At 41.7% G+C, this 23,492-nt stretch overlaps 1 protein-coding gene across 1 annotated transcript; it reads left to right on the forward strand.

Annotated features, from left to right (window-relative positions):
• The first annotated feature begins 5,410 nt into the window (after positions 1-5,410).
• Positions 5,411-22,857, forward strand: CFAP97D1 (CFAP97 domain containing 1). The gene is made up of 7 exons (XM_088143515.1): positions 5,411-5,531; positions 9,034-9,104; positions 10,349-10,420; positions 11,925-12,043; positions 15,414-15,537; positions 18,013-18,059; positions 22,726-22,857. The coding sequence occupies exons 1-7, from the start codon at positions 5,411-5,413 to the stop codon at positions 22,769-22,771; spliced, it is 600 nt and encodes a 199-aa protein (XP_087999641.1). The 3' UTR covers positions 22,772-22,857.
• The last annotated feature ends 635 nt before the right edge of the window (positions 22,858-23,492 follow it).

The raw sequence follows: 23,492 nt of genomic DNA on the forward strand, positions 1-23,492 counted from the left end.
GATTTTATTTGTTTATAACATTTTTAGAGCACTACAATTTTCACGTAACTCTCAGTTTAAAATGGCAGGAAGCAGCAGCACTGACTTGGAGGTCATGAGACCCTTTAACAGTCAGAGAACAGTCAGGGGAAGCTCTGAAGGCTATCAAATGGGGTTTGTAACCCACATGTGCCCCTGGGGTTACAGGTTGCCCACCCACTCTGATACACTATATGGAGTACAGATTTTGTTTCCTTTGGATGAGAACATTGGACACTAACTTCTGCTCACGAATAAGCAAGTGAAGGAGTTTGGGAGCAGATTCCTCAGGCAAGTCACAAAACTCTTAATATCAGCCTCTGTGCACTCAAAGATCCTTTCACCTTCTGCCAATTCACAGTCTTTGTATTCTTTCTATCCTCCAGGCTGCCAACTCCTCTGTTACACACATAACACACAGTTCTGTTGCTGCTTCCTCCAGATGGCAGTCACCCTCTCCAAACTGTGATGGCATATCATTCAAAATGATAGATTCCCTGCCAACTGAGAGACCTCTTAACCATTTGCTCCAGTTCATGAAATATCAACCAGCCTTTCTCATATTTAACCAGTGAGCTAAGAACATAAGAAACTATGTTAGACATTCATGTATCAGTCTGTTTGGTTTTTGCTTAATGCATTACATGAAAGCCAGCCATTGTGGTTTGAATACCATGGTTTATGGCTAAGCATGATACATGGTTTATTCAACAAACCATGATTAATTATTACTTAGTGTGAAGTGGGAGCCCATCATGTAATAATAACATCATAACTTAAACTGCAGGCAAGGCTAAAATAGCTAAATCTCTTTCTCAAGACCTCTTTTGAATGTTATTCCTGTATTATCGAAGGATTGAAAATCTTTTAAAAGATATTATCTAATTAATGCATTTCTGAACTGCTCCTTCACTCTCAATTGCTCAGGATCATTTACACTAACTCGGAGAAGCTAAATCAGTGCAGATAAATGCAAACATTGTAGGAAAATAGAAGAGCCTTCAAAAATTAAAAAGGATTTGTAATCATGAAAAACACAGCAAAAAACAATTTTCTATCAGTAATAAAAGCATCAAATAAACCTCTCCCGAAAGGGAATTCAACAGCTGAGAAGCTGCCAAAGAAAAATCCCTATTAAGTGCCCATCAGTTTCACATATCATGGGACATACAATATTTTCAGAAAGTGAATGAAGGGGAAGGTTCATAGGGATTATTTTGATCTGTAGAAGTTCAGCATTGTACTAGGTAGTCCCCAAGTTAAGAATGTCCAGTTTACAGATGACCCATAGTTACGAACAGAGCCTATTGTAGCAAAATTCCAGTTAAATACACAATGATTTGAGTTCATTATACAATACTACTTACATACAAATTCAACTTTAGGACAGACCTTGGGAACATAACTCGTTCTTAAACTGGGGACTATGTAGGTTAAAAAGCAGCCTGTGGCTGTCTTGCAGATTTCAAAAAGCTAAGCAGAGTCAGATCTGGTTAGTACTTGGGTCAAGGTCATCTTCAGCCAAGGATATCAAAATGGTGAGCGCAACTGGGAGATTGAAGCCTCACCTCTTTCTACATATTGCTGCCAACATCCCTGACTTTTCCTGACTTGATTACCATCAGGAGATCCCAGCACTGAGGGCTAAACTGGGGAGTTGGGAAAGAACGACCAGCATCTTCTGTATTCCTGCCAAGAGAACTGCATGGAGATATCTATGAAGTTAGTGGAAGTCAAGCTCAGCTCAGAGGAGACTAGCATGTTTATGTGATTTATATAATATGTATAGAGACCCAGTTTGGGCTAGTGGTTAAGATGCTGGACTAGGAGTTGGGGAAGCCTGGGTTCTAGTCCCCCCTCAAGCATGCAAGCCAGCTGGGTGACCTTGGGTCAGTCACTCCTTCTCAGCCCTGTGAAGAAAGCAGTGGCAAATCACTTCCAAAAATGCTGGCTAGAAAACTGCAGGGACTTGTCCAGGTATTCACCAGGAGTCAAATCTGACTTAAGGGTGAGAGAGAGAGAGAGGACGTGGGGACTCTGGCCACGCCACCATGAGCTTTTCAACCTTTACATGACATTTCTTGCTGAGAAGCAAAGAACCTCAAGAAATTGGGTTTTCCTCCCACCTGAGCTGTCTAGGCCTCCATCTCTCTCTGAAGACCACCCACCCAAGCAGAGTTAGCTGAAAAAGGCCTGGTGACTTGCCCCTCTTTCCCCTATCATAGAATAAGGCCAAATGTTCTTAAATATTCCTTAAACATTAGCCAAACGAACCCTAAATCAGGGATTCTTGCCCTTTTGGGGTAGTGGGCTGTTACTGTGCTGTAATCATTTTTACAAAATAGCCATCCTCGTTGGCAGGGCCACTGAGAAATCATTCATTTACCAGATTAACATACTTCCAAACAGAAGATACTGAAGTGCATTCTCTGTTGCTTTTAATTCCCAAGATAAAGGTTGAGACTGATGATTTGCAGCACATTAGCTTCTCCACATATTTATTCATTTTAGCTGAAAGACTCAACAACAAAAAAAACACAATCTGGTGGGTCATGGAGCCTAATATGACTCAGCCTCAAAGAAGGCATATTCATGTTCATCTGACCTTAAAGGCAGGTTCCCATTTTTCCTTTCCATCTGACCATAACCCCTTCAGTTCTCATATGAGCAAGGAGATCCACCCACTCCCTCCCATTGGCTCTACTCTCTACATAAACTTCTTTTTCTTCTGGCCCTTTTGCTAATGAGGAGAAACTTTTCCATTGTGACATCATCATCTGCACCATTCCTCATTCTGTGTTGGACTGACTTGGTGGGGGTGTCCAGGTTCAAGTCCACCCTCACCTGTGGAAACTCACTAAAGCCAATCACTTTCTTTCTCAGCCTGTTTCAGTCCCAGAGTTACTGTTGTGGGGATAAAATAAAGGAAAAGTCCCATGTGTGCCATCTAAAGCAGTGTTTCTCAACCTCAGCAACTTTAAGATGCCTGTACATCAGCTTCCAGAAATCCCTAACCAGCAGGAATTGATATCTAGACATCTTAAAGTTGCTGAAGTTGAGAAACATTGATCTAGAGCTCCTAGAAGAAAGGCAAGATAGACATCTCACAAAGAGATTTCTCCCCTTTTCCTTAGGCATGTCAGTTACGAGGCATGGACACTTAGCCTAGCCAACATCCCCAAACTCAACTTTCTTCTTCTAAAGATGGGGATGACAATAAGGTATTGTTTGGTTGGTGTGGGTCTTCCGGGCTGTGTGGCCGTGTTCTGGAAGTTTTGTTTCCTAACGTTTCGCCAGCACCTGTGACCGGCATCTTTGCACTCTGAAGATGCCGGTCACAGGTGCTGGCGAAACATTAGGAAACAAAACTTCCAGAACACGGCCACACAGCCTGGAAGACCCACACCAGCCATCATATGCCGGCCGTGAAAGCCTTCGACAGTACAAGGTATTGTTTGTTTTTCCTCTGCCTTTATATACCTACTGTATTTTTACCCTGACTTTTGTATGAGGGGAAATCAAGGTCACAGATATGAGGCCCTTCCCTCTTTATAACCACACCACAACAATCCTGAGGGTGATTAGAAGTGGCTGGCCAAAACCTCCCAAACTCTCAAGTCAAGGATGGGCAAGTTTTTTCTATCAGGGGCTCCATAGTCTGGAGCGGGTTGGCTGTCCATGGCAAGTAGAGCTCAAAACAGCTTACCAGAGCCAAAAATGGGTGGGGGAAAGTTCTTTTTCTTCCTGACACCCCATTCCCTCCTTTTTCCCTTCCTCACTTTCCTTCCCAGGATAGCAGAGCAGAAGCCATTGCTTGTTTTTCTGGCTAAGGACTCCAGGCCAAATGCTCTGGAGCCCCAGACTGTTATTTGAGGGGTTCCCACTGTCACAAGTGAAGAGTTTTGGGCTGTTGGAACATAGAGACCAGCTGCATGTAACTGAGCTTTCATGGCAGTTTATAACCTACAAAGTAGGAGCAGGGTTTTTGAATGAACCCTGAATAAGGCAAGGAGAATTTGAGTTTTTAAAAACAGCTGTTCTTATTCTTAACACGTTTACTTAGTCATTGTTCAATTGTTATTGCTGGCTGTTTTGATTCTTAGGTGGTTTTACCTGCTTTTTATTTTTATATTGTTCAGATTTTATCTTTTTATGGGAGAAAGAAAACCTCTGAATGCAATCTATTCTATTTCAGAATTATTGTCAGACTCTTGGTTGTTTTATGTGGAAAAATGACATAAAAGTTGGTCAAATTGCATTGACAAATGAGATAACAAATGTTTCAATTTTTCAAAAGCTGCCTGAACACAAAGTGCCACTTAGCTCTCTGACACAAATTTGACCTACAGAACTCACAGCAACAGGATGCTCTTAAGCTGCATCTGCACTTAAGATAATGTTAACATTTTTGTACTCTGAGTATGTGTTCCTCAATGCATGTTAATTACTAAGCTATCTTATACTTGCCATTCCAGATAGATATATAACAGGTATGTACCAAAGACAAATAAGGCTTTATGAAAGGCAAATAGGACCTAAACAATTTATTTTGTCTCCTGAAATGTACACAGTTCTTTTGAAAGACTGCTTCCGGGTGGGATGGGGGAGTATTTATCATATTCTTTTTCATAACGTATCTTTTTGGGGATTGTCTCCTTAAGTCCCTTTGGCAGAGATTACCCTGAGAAGGAAGAACCAGTTCTTTGACCAGTGTTTTTTAAAGCAAAGTTTTTCAAGGGGTCCCTAGTAAGTAGCTTTACCAGAAGTTGCTGAATCAAACCAAAAATAAAATCACAGACATGGAAGACACCATTCAGTCCATCAAATCCACACACACGTCATTGCTTAATGCGGGCATCTATAGTAAATTAAAGCATCTTGGATAGATGGCTGTCTAACCACTGCTTGTCCACATGTAGTGAAGGGGAGCCCACCATTTCTTCTGACTTTGAATCAGTATTACCTTCCTGTGACTTAAATCCATAACTCCATGCCCTGTACTCTGGAACAAGGGATCGAGTCTTACTTTCTTGAATGCAACATGCTTCCAGGTATTGGTCCATCTGTCTTGATTGGTTGAAGCTCTTTAGGCTTTTAGGTAGAGTTTTTCTGCCTGGAGAGGTAAGGACTGAACCTGGGGTCTTCAAGATTAAGCTGGAACTTTGCCTCTGAGCAACAGCCCAGAGCAAGCAGTCGGGAGATTATCTGAATGCCACACAAGGCAGGGAGTCGGGGACCACCATACTGTCTTCTTATGGCATTTCACAGTAGGTGATGTCACAGCTGGGACTTCTATGGCAACCTTGGCCAAAGGGGAGGTGTGGTGCAGAAGCTGAGCCCACAGCTTTGTCTTTTTGTTTGGGATCTGAGAAGAGAGAGCAGCTGTGCAAAAATGAGCAGCTTAGAAGTTGTCACATTCCCAGTGGTCGTTGCTGATTCTAGGCAAAGACTCATCTCGGAGAAGAAGCCAACCCGCACGGGAGAATTCTCTTTTCGAGGCAAAATAGAATTGGGTAGGCTTCTTGCAATCCTTCATTTGTTTAGTGTTAAAATCCACAGGAGGGACTCAGGCATATTTATTTCAAAGTCAGGCCTAGGGTTTTCCGTTTGGGTTTATGGTTTGGGTTTTATGGGATTCAACCCATAAAATCATAGCTTTACCACAGCCTTTGATAGACCAACCAGCACAACTAAGAAATTAGGGGGATGTTACAAGCAATAAGCAAGAGCTGGTGAGAAAGCACATCGAAGGAACGATTCAAGGAAGTGAGCCCAGGTAACCAGCATCTGTGCTTATTCTGAATCAGAATGTTGCCTACTCAAGAGCCGCACCAGGCTGAGTGCAGCAAACCAAGGGCTGCATTCCGAAAACAGGTGGGTCTGGAACCATCAAGAGGGGGAGGCTTTTAGGGGATGAAACAGGGGTCTTAAATTTCTGCAAATGTTTTTTTTTAATGCCCAAAAAAGCTGGCATTTTTGGTCCCCCTCATTCTGAGAAAGCCCCAGAGGTCACTGAAAGGGTGCTGGCAGACTGTGCAGTCCTCAGGCCACCCTTTTGTTCCCCTGTTTCAACCATTTCTCTGTTGTCCTTGACTTTGTTTAAGCTCCTGGGATAGTTCATAGGACAAGCAGTGGCCTGGAAGGGATTGCCCATCAAGCTGAGCTGTAACCCAGCCGATTTGATTTCAACCTAGTATGACATGCAGATGGACTGCCCACTCTTTAGTGCCTTATGCAAACTATGGCTCTAGAGCAGTGTTTCTCAACCTTGGCAGCTTTCAGATGTGTGAACTTCAACTCCCAGAATTCCCCAGCTGGCAAGGCTGGCTGGGAAATTCTGGGAGTTGAAGTCCACACATCTGAAAGTTGCAAAGGTTGAGAAACACTGCTCTAGAGGCATGACTAAATAATCCTGGCTTAGAATTTAGCCTGGCAAAAGGCTAAAAGTAGAACAGAGCAAGGAGGCCAACATATATATGTGTGTGTATACACAGTACACACACATACACACACACACACATATTTTAAAACCAGTTTAGATGGCACGATAGAAAGGCAATGTATGTGGGAGGAAGTAATTTTTTTATACAAGACAGAGAAAAGCTAACCTACTCTTGCCATGTTTTCATCAACATCACCAAGACTTTGTTCTAATAACTGCAAAAATCTTCATCTACCCTCTGATTATTTCCTATGCTTCCCCCCAGTGATTACTCCCCTTTGCAGTTGTTTCTCTCCCCCATTATTACAATTCCATCACCTCCTGATAGCTGCTTACAAGCATGGCTGTCCTGTTCTGATTGGTTTTTATTTATACTTAGATTTATAGACTATATTTCCACTGCTCAAAGGGGTTTGCAGCAGAAAATTAAAACATCAGAAAGCATTAAAGGAATTCTTTATTTTAAAATTGCATTAGCAGTCCAAAACCACACAAAAACAATAGCATTAAACTCTATGCAAAGAGCAGCTGGAGCAAATGTGTCTTTAGGCAGCTAAATAATTGGTGGGACGTGTCTAGTAAGATACTCCACACCCACAAACCTATCATTCTGTACTCCCTACAGCTCTCAAAGGATAACTGTCCAATTAACTAATTATAAAAACTTTATTCTCCCATTTTCAAAAAGTAATAAGGGCCATTTAGACCAGCTGTGTTGATATCCATACACACCTTCTCGAAGACGGAAGAAAACCTACTTGAAAATGGGGGTTTTAAATAAACCACTATTGCCTTCCTTTCCATTGGGTGGGTTTCTTAATACTGCGTTGCTTAATCTTTTGTCAGATTCTGTTCGTGTAATTCTTGCATGAGTTAAGTACAGCTTAGCGTATAAGGCTCACACTCACTATGTTTCTACCCTGTATGGAATAATACAGAATAATAATAACACAATAACTCAACCACATTTTAACTTGCATGTTGTTCGAACACAACCGTAGGTTTGCTTTGTCATGCAAACCTAGAATGTTTGGTTAACTGACAAAACCATACCATACCAAAAACATAATTAAGTTAGCCGTGAGATTGCATAATATACCAATACGGTCTCTGGAAAGTTGGATAACTCCTCCTGTGGTATCACAGAAATGTGAATGAGTCAGATTATGGTAGCCAAGAAACACCTACCAACAATTAGGCCATAGTTCAAATGTGTGGACTTCCTCTCCCAGAATCCCTCAGCCTTGCTTAGAATTCTGGGAACTGTTCCACACATCAGGAGAGCACCCAGGATGGGAAAGCTGCCAAATTGTCTTCAGGATAGTTCCCCACAAGACGATGATGGAAACTGAATCCTAAAAAAAAGCTTGCACTACAACTGGTGAAAAGATACGATGATCACATACTATTGGATGATCTGAGGTAGAGTTCATATAAAATCATCCAATAACATACTTATGGTGCATTTCTATAAATTCAGGTATATCTAAAGTCAGAGGCAGCAATTGGAGTGGCAGATCAGATCAGGAATGGAAAATTGTGCTGTGTCACCAGGAAGTATTATCTAGGAACAAAATCAAGTGGAAACATTTCAGTTGGAAAGTGGAGTGTTGATATCTTAAACAACAGCATTTTTCAGTTCAATTGTCACAGGTCAGAGTATAGCCCATTCAAACCCTACCTTGTCAAACTCATTCCATCTAGCATATCCCAGAAGACCTGTAGGTACACCTATACCTAGATGCCACAAGACCACTAATAGATTGGCCACTGTGTCATCTTGTAGCTTGCCATGGGGCAGGTGCCTTCACCAGGTTCATGCTTTCCAGATTGGCTAAGGGTGTCCAAACTGTACTTGGTGGGCAACTTATTGCCAAAATTTGCTCTCTGTCAATCTGTGCTCTTGGACCATATTGCCCTCAGCAACACATCACCTTTGGCTCTGCTAGCTGGGAACAACTCCAGCATGTTTGGAGGTGCTCTGTTTATAGAGGGTAAGGGAGATGACCTTGACAGAAATATACAAGAACTGTTACCGAGGCAAAGAGAGCCGAAACATTCGTTGCATTCCTGGGAAGCAAGATAATATTTGGAAGCAGCTTAGACTAACACCTCCCTGATTCACTGGGATATAAGAATGTAATGGTATGTGAGAAAGACCTTGAGAAATGGGTGAAGAGATACTGCCTATGGAATGGTCAGATAAGAGAGGGCATAGCCCGCAGCTGCATAATGGGTGGAGAAAGAGGCTCAGAAGGGACCTTCCCTAAGTTCTCAGGCTGTAAAGGAGATGGCGGGAGATTTGTACTTTCAGACTTGCAAGATTCGGTTAATGTAGTTTTACAGTAAAGTAGAATTAGCTCATTTGGTTGTGTTTCTTGTCTGGTTCTACCTAGGAAGGCTGACAAAGAAGGAAGTGAGGGATAGCACAGTCAGACTTTCAAGATTCTGTCATTGTAGCCTATCTCAATGAAGTGTAGCTCTAGTCTTCCTGTGAGTTGATTTTCTGATTTGGTCTATCTAGTGGGGCTGAGAATGTCTCTTCACCCAAATCTTTTATCTGCTTTCTCCAGCCAGGAGCAAGATAGATAATATTTCTCCAAATACACCAGCTCATCACTACTTCAAGGTTTCCAAGATACAGGTAAGGGAACCTCCCTTTGCTACTGATGCTACCTAGGACATCTTCTACTACTTAAATTTTGATTTTTCTCACTTCCCTCTTCCCTCCTGCCCCAGAAAAATGAGGCAGCAGACAGAATCCTTAACCTTTTCTCTGCACTCCCTTGAAAAGTTTGTTTCCCCCTCCCCCAAATAGTTTAACTTTAAAACAGGCAATGATCTAATATTTACTGAGAATACAGTCATTGAGGCAATCCAGATTTTTCTGTCTAATATTTCATTGTTATGGAAGGATAGTGGACCATCTTAAACTAAGATTTATTTCATTTGGGTAAATTCTGCATTTGGCCTTACAAGCACAGGCTTAAAATCCATAGCAACAAGTGCCAAGGGACAATGGAACAGGGAATCAGCAGTGTGGAAAGGGTTAACATTCACCCCACAATACTTCTTGACTGAAGCTGCTTTTCTTAGAAAAGAAAAAACAAAGACAGTTGAGCAGCATCATATGCTTGCTCTTAACGTCAAAGTTTGGTTTGTTACCTCCTATAAAGTTGTGATCTTTGAGTTGTTGTATAATCAAGGGAACTAAGAAGGTGTCTGGTTGGCCTAGCACAGGGCTACCATATTTGGGGTGCAAAAATCCAGATGACCATTCGATGGCAATAAAGATAACTCCAGTAGCCCTACCTAAGCGTCTATAGGCAGATCTGTGTATAGTTTGCAATTCCGTGAGAAGCAATCATAGCTCAACAAATAAACCTGTTATTTATATGCAGAAAACCTCCATTTACACCTAGCAGAGATAGCCACTGTTCCTGTCTGAAACTCTAAAAAGAGGTTGCTAAGAAGATGTGATGTTTAGCAAGATAACTTAGGTATTGTGGCTGATTCAGCAAACCATGGGTAGCAAATCATAGCCTAGAGCCAAGACAGGTCATCTTCATCTAGTGCTAGGTCAGAATTTAAAATTTTCCAGCCCAATCTGATCCATATTAATTTAGAAGTAAACCAGATCCCAAGAACTTGACAATATGGGAGACACCTCCAGCTTTTCTCAGGATACAACTATTTCTGGATCTTTTATTACAGAAGCAATATCAAAATGTATTCATCCTAAAAATAAATCATCACTTTAAAAAAGTATTGTTCAGAACTGTGATTAAAAAAGAAGAACATTTTGCTTTTAAATAAGCTACTGAAAGAGCTTAATGTTTAGATTTTTACTCTTCTGGTAAGGCTAATCAAATGCTCTCCTTTCTTCAGAAGTTAAAACTCCCCAAGATTGTGGAGCAAGATAGGACGGAGAATCCATACGAACCTCAGGAAGGATGCAATGTAATTAAGATGTTAAATCAGAAAAAAAAAGTTCCAGGTTTAGACTATTTCTCATTCTAGAGTTTTACAAAACATTCTTTCCAACGTTAGTAGAATCATTGCCCAAAGTTATAAATGAAACCATTGCATGTGGAAGTGGGAGAGAGAAAGAGAAAACAATGTCCACAGTCTTAGAGAAGGAAAGATTGTACATCCTAAAGCCCTGCATGTCTATAATTACTGATCTCTGGCCAAGCTGGTGGAGGCTGATGGCATTTTGAGTCTTCAAAGAGCATCAGGTTATCTTCCCTTAGCCTAACTCAAGGGACCCATATAATTCTCTTTTCCTTCTTAGTCATGATTAAGTCTGTAGTAACTTACAGTTAGGACCACAACTGCCATAGGGCTGCCATGATGGCTAAGGGCTCTAGGAGCTGCAGTCCCAACAATACCTGGACCACACCAGATTGGAGAAGATGAATCTCTATGATTTTGGGGTTAATGGGATTGAGAGAGACCAATGATTCCACATACTCTTAATCTCCATGCACTGTTGGAAAATTGAATTGTAATGATTCATATAGAGATCATATTACTCTGATATCATAGAAAAGTAGTGGAAGTGAAAGAAATCAAAAAATCAATTGTACTGTATCATGGTATGCTAGCTTTTTTCTCTTTTTCGTGATTCGTAGTGGCTGTTTTTTCCCATTTTCCGCTTTCATTTTCACTGGGTTTTTAATTGTTTTTTTTTCCTTTCTTTTTTAGTTTGTATTGTTTAATTTTTTGGTATACAACTTTTTAAAGAGTAGTTTAAATTAAATGAAATGCGTTATTTTTGTTCTTGTTAGTACTTGCATCATTACTTGTATTGATTCAGAAATTCAGTATAGTACAAATTATATGAAAAAGTAACCAGTTCATATCATTAAGCATCTATTTCTATCTATCTATCTATCTATCTATCTATCTATCTATCTATCTATCTATCTATCATCCATCCATCCATCCATCCATCCATCCATCCATCAAAAATCCAGAGGATGACTAATGGCTGCAAAGAATTGGTGTTTTTGTAGCAGCTACCTAGAGGTCACCTGGATGTTTGCAGCCCGGATACAACAGTGTTAGAACTGTAATTCTCTTTGCAGCAAAAATAGTACAGTATTGGGGATAGGGAAATATTAATTAAGAGCATTTGAGGGTAGAGGGATATTAACACTCACTTCTTAGTACCAAAGTCCCAATTAAATTGGGAAAAGAGGTTAAGTAGTTTGCATTTCATTTTTAAACACTAGTCCCAATCTTCTTGTAATTAAGGTCAATGCAAGACAGCCAGACCCTTTGCCATGTACTTCTTTGGGGAAGAAGATCCCAGGAGCAATTTCTTCCTATCAAATTGAATGAGAGTGGTTGAAAAAACAGGGTGTGAAAAATGTTGGCACGGGGCTAGGAATCTGGGATGAAGTCACAACAGAAACAAAACACAAACACAGTCTCAACCAGCTGACCTCTCTTTCCACAGGACGCCCAACAGAAGATTGGGCTGCTTGAGCGAGAAAACAAGTCCCTGGCCTCACGTCTAGCTAACATATATCGTGGATCAGGTATGGTCGATTGCTGGAATGAGTACCAACAAAAAAGGTGAGCAGGGATGACCTAGCAATGTTTTCATGCAGCTGTTGCATTTAAGCTGTCTCTCAAACAGGGGTCATATCCAGGCACAAGCTTATGTGGGAAAGACAATTCTCCAGGGCGCCTGAAGAAACCAGGGGCATCTGGGAGGGGAGGGGTGTCAAGATGGCAGCTGAAACTACACTATGGAAGCCTTGCCCCTTTTTAATGGACATGGCGACACATGTAAAAAAGAGATGGGGTTTTGATTGCGCAACTGCAGCTTCCATCTTGACTTCTCCTCTGCATGCACCCCAGCATGGATGGGAAACCTTTCACATTTCATTGGGTTGGGGGAAAGAGCTGTAGTAGGCAGGGTGATAACAGAGAGCCTGTGGCACCATGCCAAAGAGTTTCATTAGAGCAGAGTTTCTCAACCTCATCAACTTTAAGATGTGTGGACTTCAGCTCCCAGAATTCCCCAGCTGGGAATTGAAGTCCGTACATCTTAAAGTTGATGAGGTTGAGAAACCTGCATTAGAGGGATTGGAGAGATTGGCTTGGCTTTTTAATTGGATTATGCTACCATGTTCATGTTTCCCTCTCAAAATGGCAGAACACTGGGCTGCCAGCGTTCAGTATTTATCCATTAAGGTTCAGCAGTAGAGTAAGGCCTTTTTGTCACTTCCATTGGAGATCATCACAAACCAATCTGACAATAACTCTGTTTCCCTTTGATCATATAGTGCTGCTCTTATCTTATCCCCAGTCCGAGACTGAAGCACTTTTATACTGATCTTTCTGCACTGCCAAATAGCCTTTTTTCTGCTTCAGCTGACACTAAGCCATGATGCATAAATTGTATTCCACTTTCCCACTGCACATTTCACAGAGGAGGGTAACCAGGTTTGGGTAACCAGGCCAGCCTTGATCAATCATTGCTAGATTCCAGGAGGAGTGTTTCTACTGTAGGAGGGCAAATGGCAAATACATGCCATTGACTATTAGCCAGCCAATCAACACCCTTAAAATGTTCTTCTACTTTACTGTCAGTGAGGACCAAAAGGAATCAGCTGAAACTATGAGAGTCAAGCTGCTATAACTCTACCCAAGCAAGACATTATATCATTCCCAAAGGGTTAAGCTATGCATAAGATCCCTCCCGAAGAAAAGTTCTCGTGTGGTTACATGGTCACAACAAGGGGGAAAAGTGAGATTGCTGGAGCCCTGGAGCCACAGGTTGCCCACCCTTATTCTAAGGGAAGTAAGTGTAATTTTCAGGAGCATCTATGTCTGGGTTCATCAAAGTCTGGCAACAATAGTCATAAATCCTAGCAGAGGGAAACTTGGGGGGGGAGAGAGAGAGAGAGGAGGAGGAGGAGGAGGAGGAGGAGGAGGAGGAGGGACTGAGAATGTGGAATTGGATGGCCATGAAGAGTTTTTAAAGTCAAGACAAGCAGCATAATATGTTCTCAGACAATGCAACAGAAATGCGTAAGGAATAAGGAATGTAAGGTAAAGAAATGGGGGAGAGCTTTGTTCAGCTCTGGAACAATTCCACTCCTGCTGTTTGAGTACCACACACCCTTCATCTTACAGACATGCATTTGTGATCCTGATGGGGAAAATGTGTGGGTATGATCACAATTAAAAAAGTAATTATGGATCCAACTTTGGAAATGAGATACTTTGCTGACAATATCAGACTGGGAAACCAAAGTTGGGGAACACAGAGCAATGGCAAAATTAACAGTTTATACATCCAAAACAGAAGTTTGACTAAATTTAAGCAAGAATGACTTCCCTACATACAGTATTACGTATCACACAACAAGGCAAATTTAGATACTTAGTGAACATTTTAAAGGGGGAAACATGTGATGTAGAGATAGTCACCAGAAGCAATGTTAACATTTAGAAATATTTTGATGTTGAGTACAATGGGACAGAATTAAGAACTCAATACACTTTTTACTGTGCTTAAAACATTTTTAAAATTTTATTATTAATTTTTCACTTTTCACTTTTCTTTTTTCCTTTTTTCCCCTTTTTGTTTTGTTTTTTTACAAATCATGTGCAGTTATAATGACAATAGGAAATGAAAAAAGGAAAAAAGAAAAGTGAAAAATGAAAAATTAGTAATAAAATAAAAAATAATTTTAAGCATCAGTAAAAAGAGTATTGAGTTCTAAATTCTCAATTAATATTTATTGATATAAATATTAATTAGAGTTTTATAATGATTTTCAATTATTTCTTTAAATGATGTACAGTAATGAGTCTTACATATTCAATTAATTATTTAATGAAATAATGAATGTTAAAATTTATAATTTTAAATTCTCTGTTTATTCACCAATACTTTATCTTCCATCCACTATGTACTTTTTTTATTTTCTTCTTTTTTCTTTCATGCAGAAAGAAATGAGAGACATTTCTCATTAAATGTTTTAAAATCAATTTAATTTTTTTGTAAAGAAAAAATTAATTATGGGTCAGGAAAGTATTCAACACTTCCTCCCTTCAGCTGGTATTCTGTTTCATACAGTTAGTCCTTGCTTAATGACGGTAATTGGGACTGGAATTTCTGTCACTAAGCTATGTGGTTGTAAAGCGTGATGTCACGTGACTGCACTGCTTAGCAACAGCACTTCTGGCACTTCCCGTTGCCACTGTTAAGTGAATCCCATGACATCGTTGAGGGTGACATCACATGGTCACATTTGCTAACTCCTGCTGGCTTCCCCATTGACTATGCTTGTTGGAAGCTGGCAGTGAAGGTCGCAAATGAAGATCACATAACCGTGGGATGCTGCAATGTTGTAATTGCGAGCCAGTTGCCAAGCACCCAGATTGCAAACTCTGGTGATGCTGCTGTAATAGCCACAATTAGTTGGTGGTGATACTGCAATAGCCACAACTAGGAGGACCGATCATAAGTACCACTTGTTCAGCACCGTTGTAAGTTCAAACAGTCGTTGAACAAGTAGTTGTTAAATGAAGACTATCAGTATTGCCATCTCCAATACTTATTTTTTTAAAAAATTAAGAAAGAAAAGGAGTCAAATGTTCCCATCAGCTGAAATGAAGGGAACACTTATTGCTTTCTTTGCCCAAAGGGCACGAAATGTGCTACCTAGGAAAAACAGCCTCCTCTCTCCATTTTAGCAGAGCAACCCTCTAAATCAGGGTTCCCTAAACTCTTTAGCTCATAGACTCCTTCACGAAGCTTCAGATTGTTCATTGACCTCTAAACAGTTATTATATGAAAATGATTTAATAAATACTACTTTAGTTAATAGTACTACAAATCATTATCATCACAGATAGTCCCATCAACCCTTGGAGAACCCTGCAATGTTATCTCTCAATGTAACATGATCTGTTTGGGGTTTTGCAGTGTGTTCCGACAGAAGCAGAATATAGAGCTTATAAGAATTACTATGGAGAACCAGGCTATCCTTAAAAGGCTCAAAGAACGAAAGGCAACCTATGACATGAAGCAATGTGAACAGTCTTGGCAGGCAAGTGCGTCTTTCACCATGGTTTCCAAGGCTCAGCCTTCCATGTTTCTCCAGCTGGAGCAATTTAAGAGTTTGAAGGCCCTTGTTGGTGTAACAGCAGCCTTCTCCAACCTGGTGTCCTCTGTATGAGTCAGACATCAATTCCCATCATCCCCAGCTATCTGGAGGATGCCATGTTGCAAACCACAGACACCTAAGAATATTCTCACAAGTGAAATGATGGGGGTCAGTAGTATAGCAAGTTTAATAAATAAAACTAGGAAAGAGTTTTAAAAGAGCATAAAAGATAGGATCTTTTCCTTCTGTGGCATTGCGCTCACCCAATTTGCTTCTTCCACCCACCCCAGTCTGAAAATTGACAACATACAGGAAAAAAGACAGACTGTAACCTCATGCTGTGATCTGTGTTTGGCAGCTGAGCCAATTTATTTCTGGTTCCACTGAGGAGGTCTTTGAAACCGAAGTAAAACTAATATTTTCTTTGAAATATTATGGCTGTGTAGAAGTGGGCAATCTGTTTCTCCATTTGCAGGAATATTTGTGTCACCTCACCTTCTAGCTCCTGAGCAGGAAGAGCAAGCAGGTCCTAGCAGGCCTCTCAAGGGGAAGGGTGACTTGATGGCTTTGCAGAATCCCATCACAAGCACAAATTATTTTGCAACTGACCAGACAAATGCCCACAGACTGAAATAAGGAGGGCAGGGCAGTGATTTAGTGACTCCTTTGCTCTTAAGTGTTCTGAAACTGGCTGAAGCGTCTTCACCCTTCTTTTGACGAACTAGGGGATGGAACAATAGAGTTGTAAATGTGCCCTTAAACTAGGGCATTGGTGCAAGCTGAAGCAGCATTAAATTCTCCCCTCCTAAAAGCAATCGCATTGAAGCTAGAAAATAAGCTGAACCTAGGACTTTGATTTAAAGTTTAATCTCTACATATCCAAGAAACAAAAATAGACTTCTTCTAGCCTCATCAGCACTGTAATTCCCTTCCAGCATTTGAGAATGCCATTGTTTGGGATGGGGGAAGAAGGAGAGGTAGGGAGGGGCAATTTCTGAAGTTCTTACGTAGGAGGCAAATGTTCTTACTCTGTTATTAGCAGCAAGGGAGGTACAGGGTTTGCATCCTCCATGTCACCTTGGAACTTTCTCCCCTCCTTCTTAGTCTTGTTAGGGTAGAGTGCTGCCAACTTAAATTTCATTGTTGCAGGAATTAAAATTGCTTCCCAGAGTCAAGCAACTTCTCCTTAATGTCAACAAGCCTCCCACAGACCAAGATGAAGGCAGATGGCCCAGCTGCAACTTTTATCTTAGGGAAAGGAGGAACGATTGCTGCCTCTTTGTTTCTCGTGTGAGAAACAGAGACTGGAGTTGCTTTGTTATCACAGATTTTGTCTGGAACTTCAAAGCAGTGTTTGCATGACATACTTCCCAATGGTTACTTTAAACATGGTTTACTTGTTTGACCCAATTTTCTGGGTTTGGATGTCATCCTAGACTAAGATGTGGTTGGTTGGCCAATTTGTGAATCAATGTATCATGTAAAGACAGCCCAATTCTAGTCTTCCTTCCAGATCTAGGACACTCTGTATCTGATCTCAACATTTGTGCTTGATCCTACTTTGCTGACGTTCTTCCCTTCTATGTAAAGCTGATCTGCTTAATAAATGTCATAGAGAACTGCTAGTCAACCCTTCCATTCTTTAATGGGTAACTTAGTTGAGTTCTGAAATTTTAATATTTGCTTTCAGCCTGCCACCCCAACGCCCCCGCAAAAGGAAGCCATCTTTGTGGGAAATTATCAAGAATCTTTCCTTGCCTAAGAGAACACTTGTTGTCACTGATTGCAATTGGTCATGGGGAAGGAGACAATATGTTGGGTGTGTTGGTATAATAAGCTTCTGGTGACCCACTCAGCACAATTATCCTATGTATCTATGAGAATGCATCCAATTCCCATTTAACCCACAGCTTTACTGGGTACCATTCCAGAGTTTCATAACAGTCTAAAATAAGTTCATAGTTTCATAGCAAGGGCAAGATGAAGGGGATTAACTTATGGTACAATAGAAATGCAAATGAAGATCCTTCTAGCTTAAAAACAGGTGCTATTTGCCAAAGAGACAGCCAGTTTTGTGTAGTGGTTAAGGCATCAAGCTAGAAAGTGGGAGACCATGAGTTCTAATCTTGACTTAGGCACAAAACCAGCTGAGTGACCTTGGACCAGTCACCCTCTCTCACCCCTAGGAAGGAGCCAAGGGCAAACCACTTCTGAAATCTTGCCAAGAAAACTGCAGGACTAGTCCAGGCAGTTGCCAGGAGTCAAGACTGACTCGAAGGCACCAAAAAGAAAAAAAAATGGCTAAAATTGATGCAAGATAGTCAGAAATGGTAAGGTGAACGTTATGATTTTCAGCTGTTGTCCCACGCTATGGAGGCATCATCATCACCTTTTCTTTGGCTGTGTCTTCTTCTGCAGAATTCCAGGAAATATATGAAGAAGAACACTCATCTTCTGAATGAAGAGTAAGTATAAAACACGACCTAGACCAAGATCCTTGGGACAGGTGTGTGTGTGTCTGTGTGTCTGTGTGTATTTGTAAGATGGATAGACTGTAGGACAGGAGAGTCTGTGCCTTGCCAGATTCCCTGCACCAGCCCTTTTCTTCAATAACAACAACAAAAATAGGGAAGTTGGTGCATTGCTAAGAAAAATACTATCCCCTAGCATCCCTTTATTTATTTCCAAGAACGCTTCTGCATGCCTCTCCCCAGGCCCCCTCGGAGAAGAGAAGGGATGGTGGGGAGCTGGTAGCAGGGCTTCTTCAGAAGTGTGCCGTCCTGCCCCTCCCAATGAACAGTGGGAAGCTTGAGGGGATGTGGGCGAAGGGAGCCGGGAACCAGCCTCCAGTTCAGCTGCTGGTGTTGGGATACGTCTGCCTGGCCACCCCTGTAGGTCTGACCACATGCTGCCCACTACAGCAGCTCTTTTGGGGAAGCATTGACAACATCCGCTCAAAAGATTCGTTTTCCATTCATTTTTGTTTTACTTTCTCCCAAATCAGAGAGAGGCATAAAAATGTCATCATTATGAGTGTTTTCTCTCAAAAATTCAGGATCCGAAATTGCTGATCTTTCAGCAAATGGTTGGGATCGAGGGTAGGGAGGGGGGAGATCTGTACGCGGTGTAGATTTTCTATCCCAAATCTGTAAAAGCGGATAGTGTGGGATTTTTAAGAACACATTGTGGATGCACTCCCAAAATGATTACTAGCAGTTGGAGCAGTGTTTTTCAATCTTAGCAACTTGAAGATGTGTGGACTTCAACTCCCAGAATTCCCCAGCCAGCATGCTGGCTGGGGAATTCTGGGAGGTGAAGTCCATATATCTTAAAGTTGTTGAGAAACACTGAGTTGGAGCAACTTGCCCATTTAAACATGTTTACTTACAAACAGGGCTGACCGTACACTAAGGCCGAGTAGCCACCAGCCTAGGGGCACCAAATTTTAGGGGCTGCCAAAATTGAAGAGACTTCCCAAAAACACAATTAAAAAGCAAAAAAGCAGTACTGGCGTACTCCATGATCCAGCACCCCCGCTCAGTGTTTAAATATAATTTTGCAGAATTGTTGCCATATGACAACAATGGGTGCTAATGTAATTAAAATGACTTACTGCGTAAATAGGGTGAAAATATCCAAGAAAAGGAAAAGAATTGTCCAGGGCTGAACATCATAAATGTAAAGCTCAAAAACTTGAAGAAAAAAAGAAACAAGAGAGTGCCTTTTTGAAATTCCGAACAAAATTGGAAGATGAGCCAAACCATAGGGGAAACCGGAATATGACTTTGCCTACAGATCCAAAATGTTCAGAGCCGGCCCTACTTATAAATCATCAGAGGTATCCATGGGGAGGGGGGGAGGTAAAAAAAAGTCAAGATGGGGGCCATACCCACACAATCAAAGCCCTACCCTTGTGCCACACAAGTTAAAAGGGGGTGGGATTTTGATCATACCGTTACTGAGTCCACCTTGGCTTTTTTGACTTCCTCCATGGAGACCCCCGCAACTCATTAATTTACCAGAAAGTTACCTTCACCTCTCTTGATTCTCCCTTCCTGCAATGTAGTTCCACTTTCTTTCCACAGTTCCTGCTTTCTTTTGTGCTTTTTCTGGGCAGGAAGGCACATTTGCAAACTTGAGCCTTGGTCTCCAACCATCCAGGATTTTTATTTTCTGAGAAAGATTATAGGGCCCATTGGCGTCAACTGCATTCTTGCAAATAAAGAGGGAAGGAGGTGTTTTGCTTAGCAGAAATCGGCTTCTTATTTAAATATACAAAAATCAGCTGACAAAGAAAATCTAGTGATTAGCAAGATAGGAATCTGTGGTGGCAGGCATGTTGGGATCTCAGGTTTATGGTGCAGCAGCTTCAAAATGGTTTACCTGAGATGGGATATTGCATGTGGAACCAAATGTTTTACCCCATGAAGCTTCCAATTCAGTGGCTTATCCAGAGGCATCTAGCACCATAGTGGAAACTTTGCACTTGACTTTCCAAGAATTCATTAACAGTTTGAAGTTAAATATTTTTATGTGGCCATGTGGTTATTTTTAAATGCTTAAGTTTGTGAGTTAAATATATGGTCTGAGTGTCCCTGAATAAGGAAATAACTGGTATTTACAATGCCAGAGTGAATTCTTGAAGGTTGACGCCCAACTCATGTATAGTCCGCCTCCTCCTCAAGAAGCCATTGTTGGATCCAACAGGATGATTTTCATTCTGTCCCCAACCTTCTCTTTTAAGGGAAGATGGTTGGGAAGGTGGTTGGCTTGCAGCTCCAAAGGATCCTGGAAGATGATGATTATCTGGACCTATCTGGATTCAGGCCAGGACATAAAGACAGCATCGGTCACACTTGCTGATGACCTTTGGGGGGATCAGGATGGGGGGAGTGCATCCATCCTGGCCCTCCTTGATCTCTCAGCAGTTTTTTATACCATTGACTGTGGTATTTTTCTAGACTGGCTCAGGGGGCTGGGAGTGAGAGGCACAACATTGCAGTGGTTCTCCGCCTTCCTCCACAGCAGTTCTAGTTGGTGTTGGAAGGGGTGGTGGTCTAACCCTAGACCCCTACTTTGTGGGGTGCCTCAGGGCTCTCCCCTCTCCCCACTTTTGCTTAACCTCTACCTGAAGTCATGGAGGTGGTCATCCATTGGCATGGAAGGCAGTATCATCAGGAACAGGATGTGGATGATACTCAATTGTTATCTCTGCTCCTGGATGACCAAGTGATGCTGTCAAGGATCTATCTCAGTGCCTAGAGGTTGTGGGAGTCTTGCTAAGGATGAACCCAGCAACAATGGGAGCATGTAGGTTTTGCTCCCCATCTGTCCTTGGTCCTGGACCTGGAAACTTCCCATACTTATCTCTGGAGGGAGGGGCTGCACTCCCCTGCTCAGCATCAGTGTGCAATTTTGGGGTTCTCCTGGACTCAGCTGCTAATCAAAGTTCAGGTGGAGAAGATCAGGAGGACCTTCACACAGCTTCATCTTGTGTGCCAGTCACACCTGTTCCTGGACTGGGAAGCTCTGCTTACCGTCACTCTTGCCTTTGTCACCTCCCACTGCAATCCTTGAAAAAAGATCCAGAGGCTGCAATTGGTCCAGAATGCAGCAGTGCGGATCGCGTGGGCACAGCCTGGTATGCCCACCACTACTTTGTGAGGCACACTGGCTCCCCATAGTTTCCATGTACATTTCAAGGCGCTGGCTGTTACCTATCAACTCCTACATGGCACAGAACTGCAAGACCATTTTCCTTCACTTGTTTCCACCTGTTCCACGTGCCGTAATAGGATCCGCACACTTCAGACCTTTTCCTTAAAGCAATGTCACCTGATGTGACCTAGGAGGTGTGCCTTTTCTTTTGGAGCACCTACTTTCTGGAGTGATCCCGTGTCCCACCTCGACGTACAGTTGGTCCCAATCCCTTTAGAAAGGTTTGGTTCTTCCCCGGGCATTGGGGCCAAGATGATAGGAATTCTGACCTGGAGATGCTTATTGTGGGTTCCTGATTATTTATTAACTGTAGTAGTTAGGACTTTAACTGTATTTGTATTTTTGTTTCTTATTAATGTATGTAACCCAGAGTTACATTTCTCTAAGTCTGGTGGCTTTATCAATCTAATAAGTAAATTAAAAAATCCTCTACAGAGATTGCAAAGATGAGAGGGGAATGTGAACATTCATAGATCCTCATCAGTTTTTCAGCATATAACAATTTGTAGCTCCACCTACTAAAAATGGATTGGAGGATAAACTTACACCAGCCGTCCCCATTTATGACTCTTACATGATATGCCATGTAAGTGGGAGTGTGTGTTCACAAATCCCTGCCATGCTTATGAAGAGATTGTGCAACAGATGTCTGCAGTTTGCCCTTTTGCATGCTGTCTAGGGAATTTTGGGAGTTGAAGTCCATACATCTTAAAAGTTGCTGAGGTAGAGAAACACTGGCTTAGGATACTGCACGGCCATATTCAGATCACCAGCTCAATTCAGTTCATATTACTCTATTTTCTGGGCTCACACAATGCGCTGAAATATAAACTAACCCAAAGAACTGGGTTTACATATCAGGCAAGACTATATAAACCTAACTAAGCCTAACATATTGTGCAGATTCGGATGTGTTTTACGGCAAAAGCCTTTGACTGATGTATGTGTGTTCAATGCCACCTTTACTGAACTGGTGACCTCCAGATTTGTTAGGAGTGCTACTCACTGCCCACCTGCCCATTGGAATTCTGGGAACTGTAGTCCCAGTGCACCTATAGGGAAAAAGTACATTTGTATTATCGCTCGTGCTTGCATCAGTCATAGACTATGCATGTTCTAAAGGACTAAGTAGATTCTCCAGCCAAACGAACCTTAGGAACCATCGCTGAGAGACCCTGTGGAGAACTCAGAGACCAGCAGTCTATCTGAGTTGATTGAACTTTCTAGTTTACTGATTTTAAAGCAGCTTTCTGCTTGTGTATTTCTTTGGCTGGATTTGATTTATGCAGAGTCTGTTTCGGAAGAATATCAATCTGTGCGGCACAGTTAATATAATCCTCCAGTTGCCCCCTTAAAATGTGAGTTTCCAGACTGCCTAAGTGTCCTAACGTGTCTCTTTTAAATTTATTGCAGGAAGCTAAGCTACGCGAGGAATAGCAAGACATTTGGGACTACTTGAAATATACCAGCTAGCTGATGGCAGTGTCAACAACTAGCTAGTATCTTCATTAAGGTTTTAGAATAAAATGGGAGGTGATGAAAAGGCACATCTTCTGTTATGAAAGGTTCGCAAGCACCAAGGTGCATTCTACAAACAGAGATTTGAGAGGCTGTTCACATTTGCAGAAAGCAACATGGAAGCCGTGGACAGCTCTATTTTCAGCCCTGCATTCTCCCCAGAAAGATTGCAAAGGAATAGCTGACATGCCTGCTGCTAAAGATATTTCCCATATGATGTGGTTTTGAGATATGCTGCCTTTTTCAGGATGGGGAAACAGTTGGTGCTCAGTAAGACATAAACGCTGTTTGGAGGGGCTTTTAACCATCTGAGGCTGGGCTGCATAATCCTCCTTTTCAACCCACTTCCTACAATAGTGGCCACGCTCCCCCTTACTTGCCCTACTTCCATGCACATTTGCACTAGTTTTGCTCTTTTAGAGGTGCAACTAGGGTGCACGTCCAGGGAACCACAGCCAGAAGGGGCAGAAACTGCTCCCCACACACGTATCCAGAGCAGCAAACGATTTGTGGAAGCAGTAAACAGGCATCAGTACCAGGTGCAATTCAGGCTAGCCCTGGTTACATTTTTATTTTAAAATGTATTTTATAGCATTGGCATTAGCAGCTAGCTGGACATGCGCATTGCTAAAGATGCTGACTTTTGGGAGGGGGGAGATAAA

This window comes from Python bivittatus, unplaced genomic scaffold (assembly GCF_059951505.1).
Source record: "Python bivittatus isolate LINGU-HERP-01145 unplaced genomic scaffold, Pbiv_v1 ctg000410_np1212, whole genome shotgun sequence".
Taxonomy (NCBI): domain Eukaryota; kingdom Metazoa; phylum Chordata; class Lepidosauria; order Squamata; family Pythonidae; genus Python; species Python bivittatus.

Bases quoted from the DNA above. Each gene is read 5' to 3' on its own strand.
- CFAP97D1 (XM_088143515.1), top strand. From the start codon at position 5,411: ATGAGCAGCTTAGAAGTTGTCACATTCCCAGTGGTCGTTGCTGATTCT. The intron at 5,532-9,033 runs GTAGGCTTCTTG...TGCTTTCTCCAG, and splicing joins TCGAGGCAAAATAGAATTGG to CCAGGAGCAAGATAGATAAT. The intron at 9,105-10,348 runs GTAAGGGAACCT...TCCTTTCTTCAG, and splicing joins TCAAGGTTTCCAAGATACAG to AAGTTAAAACTCCCCAAGAT.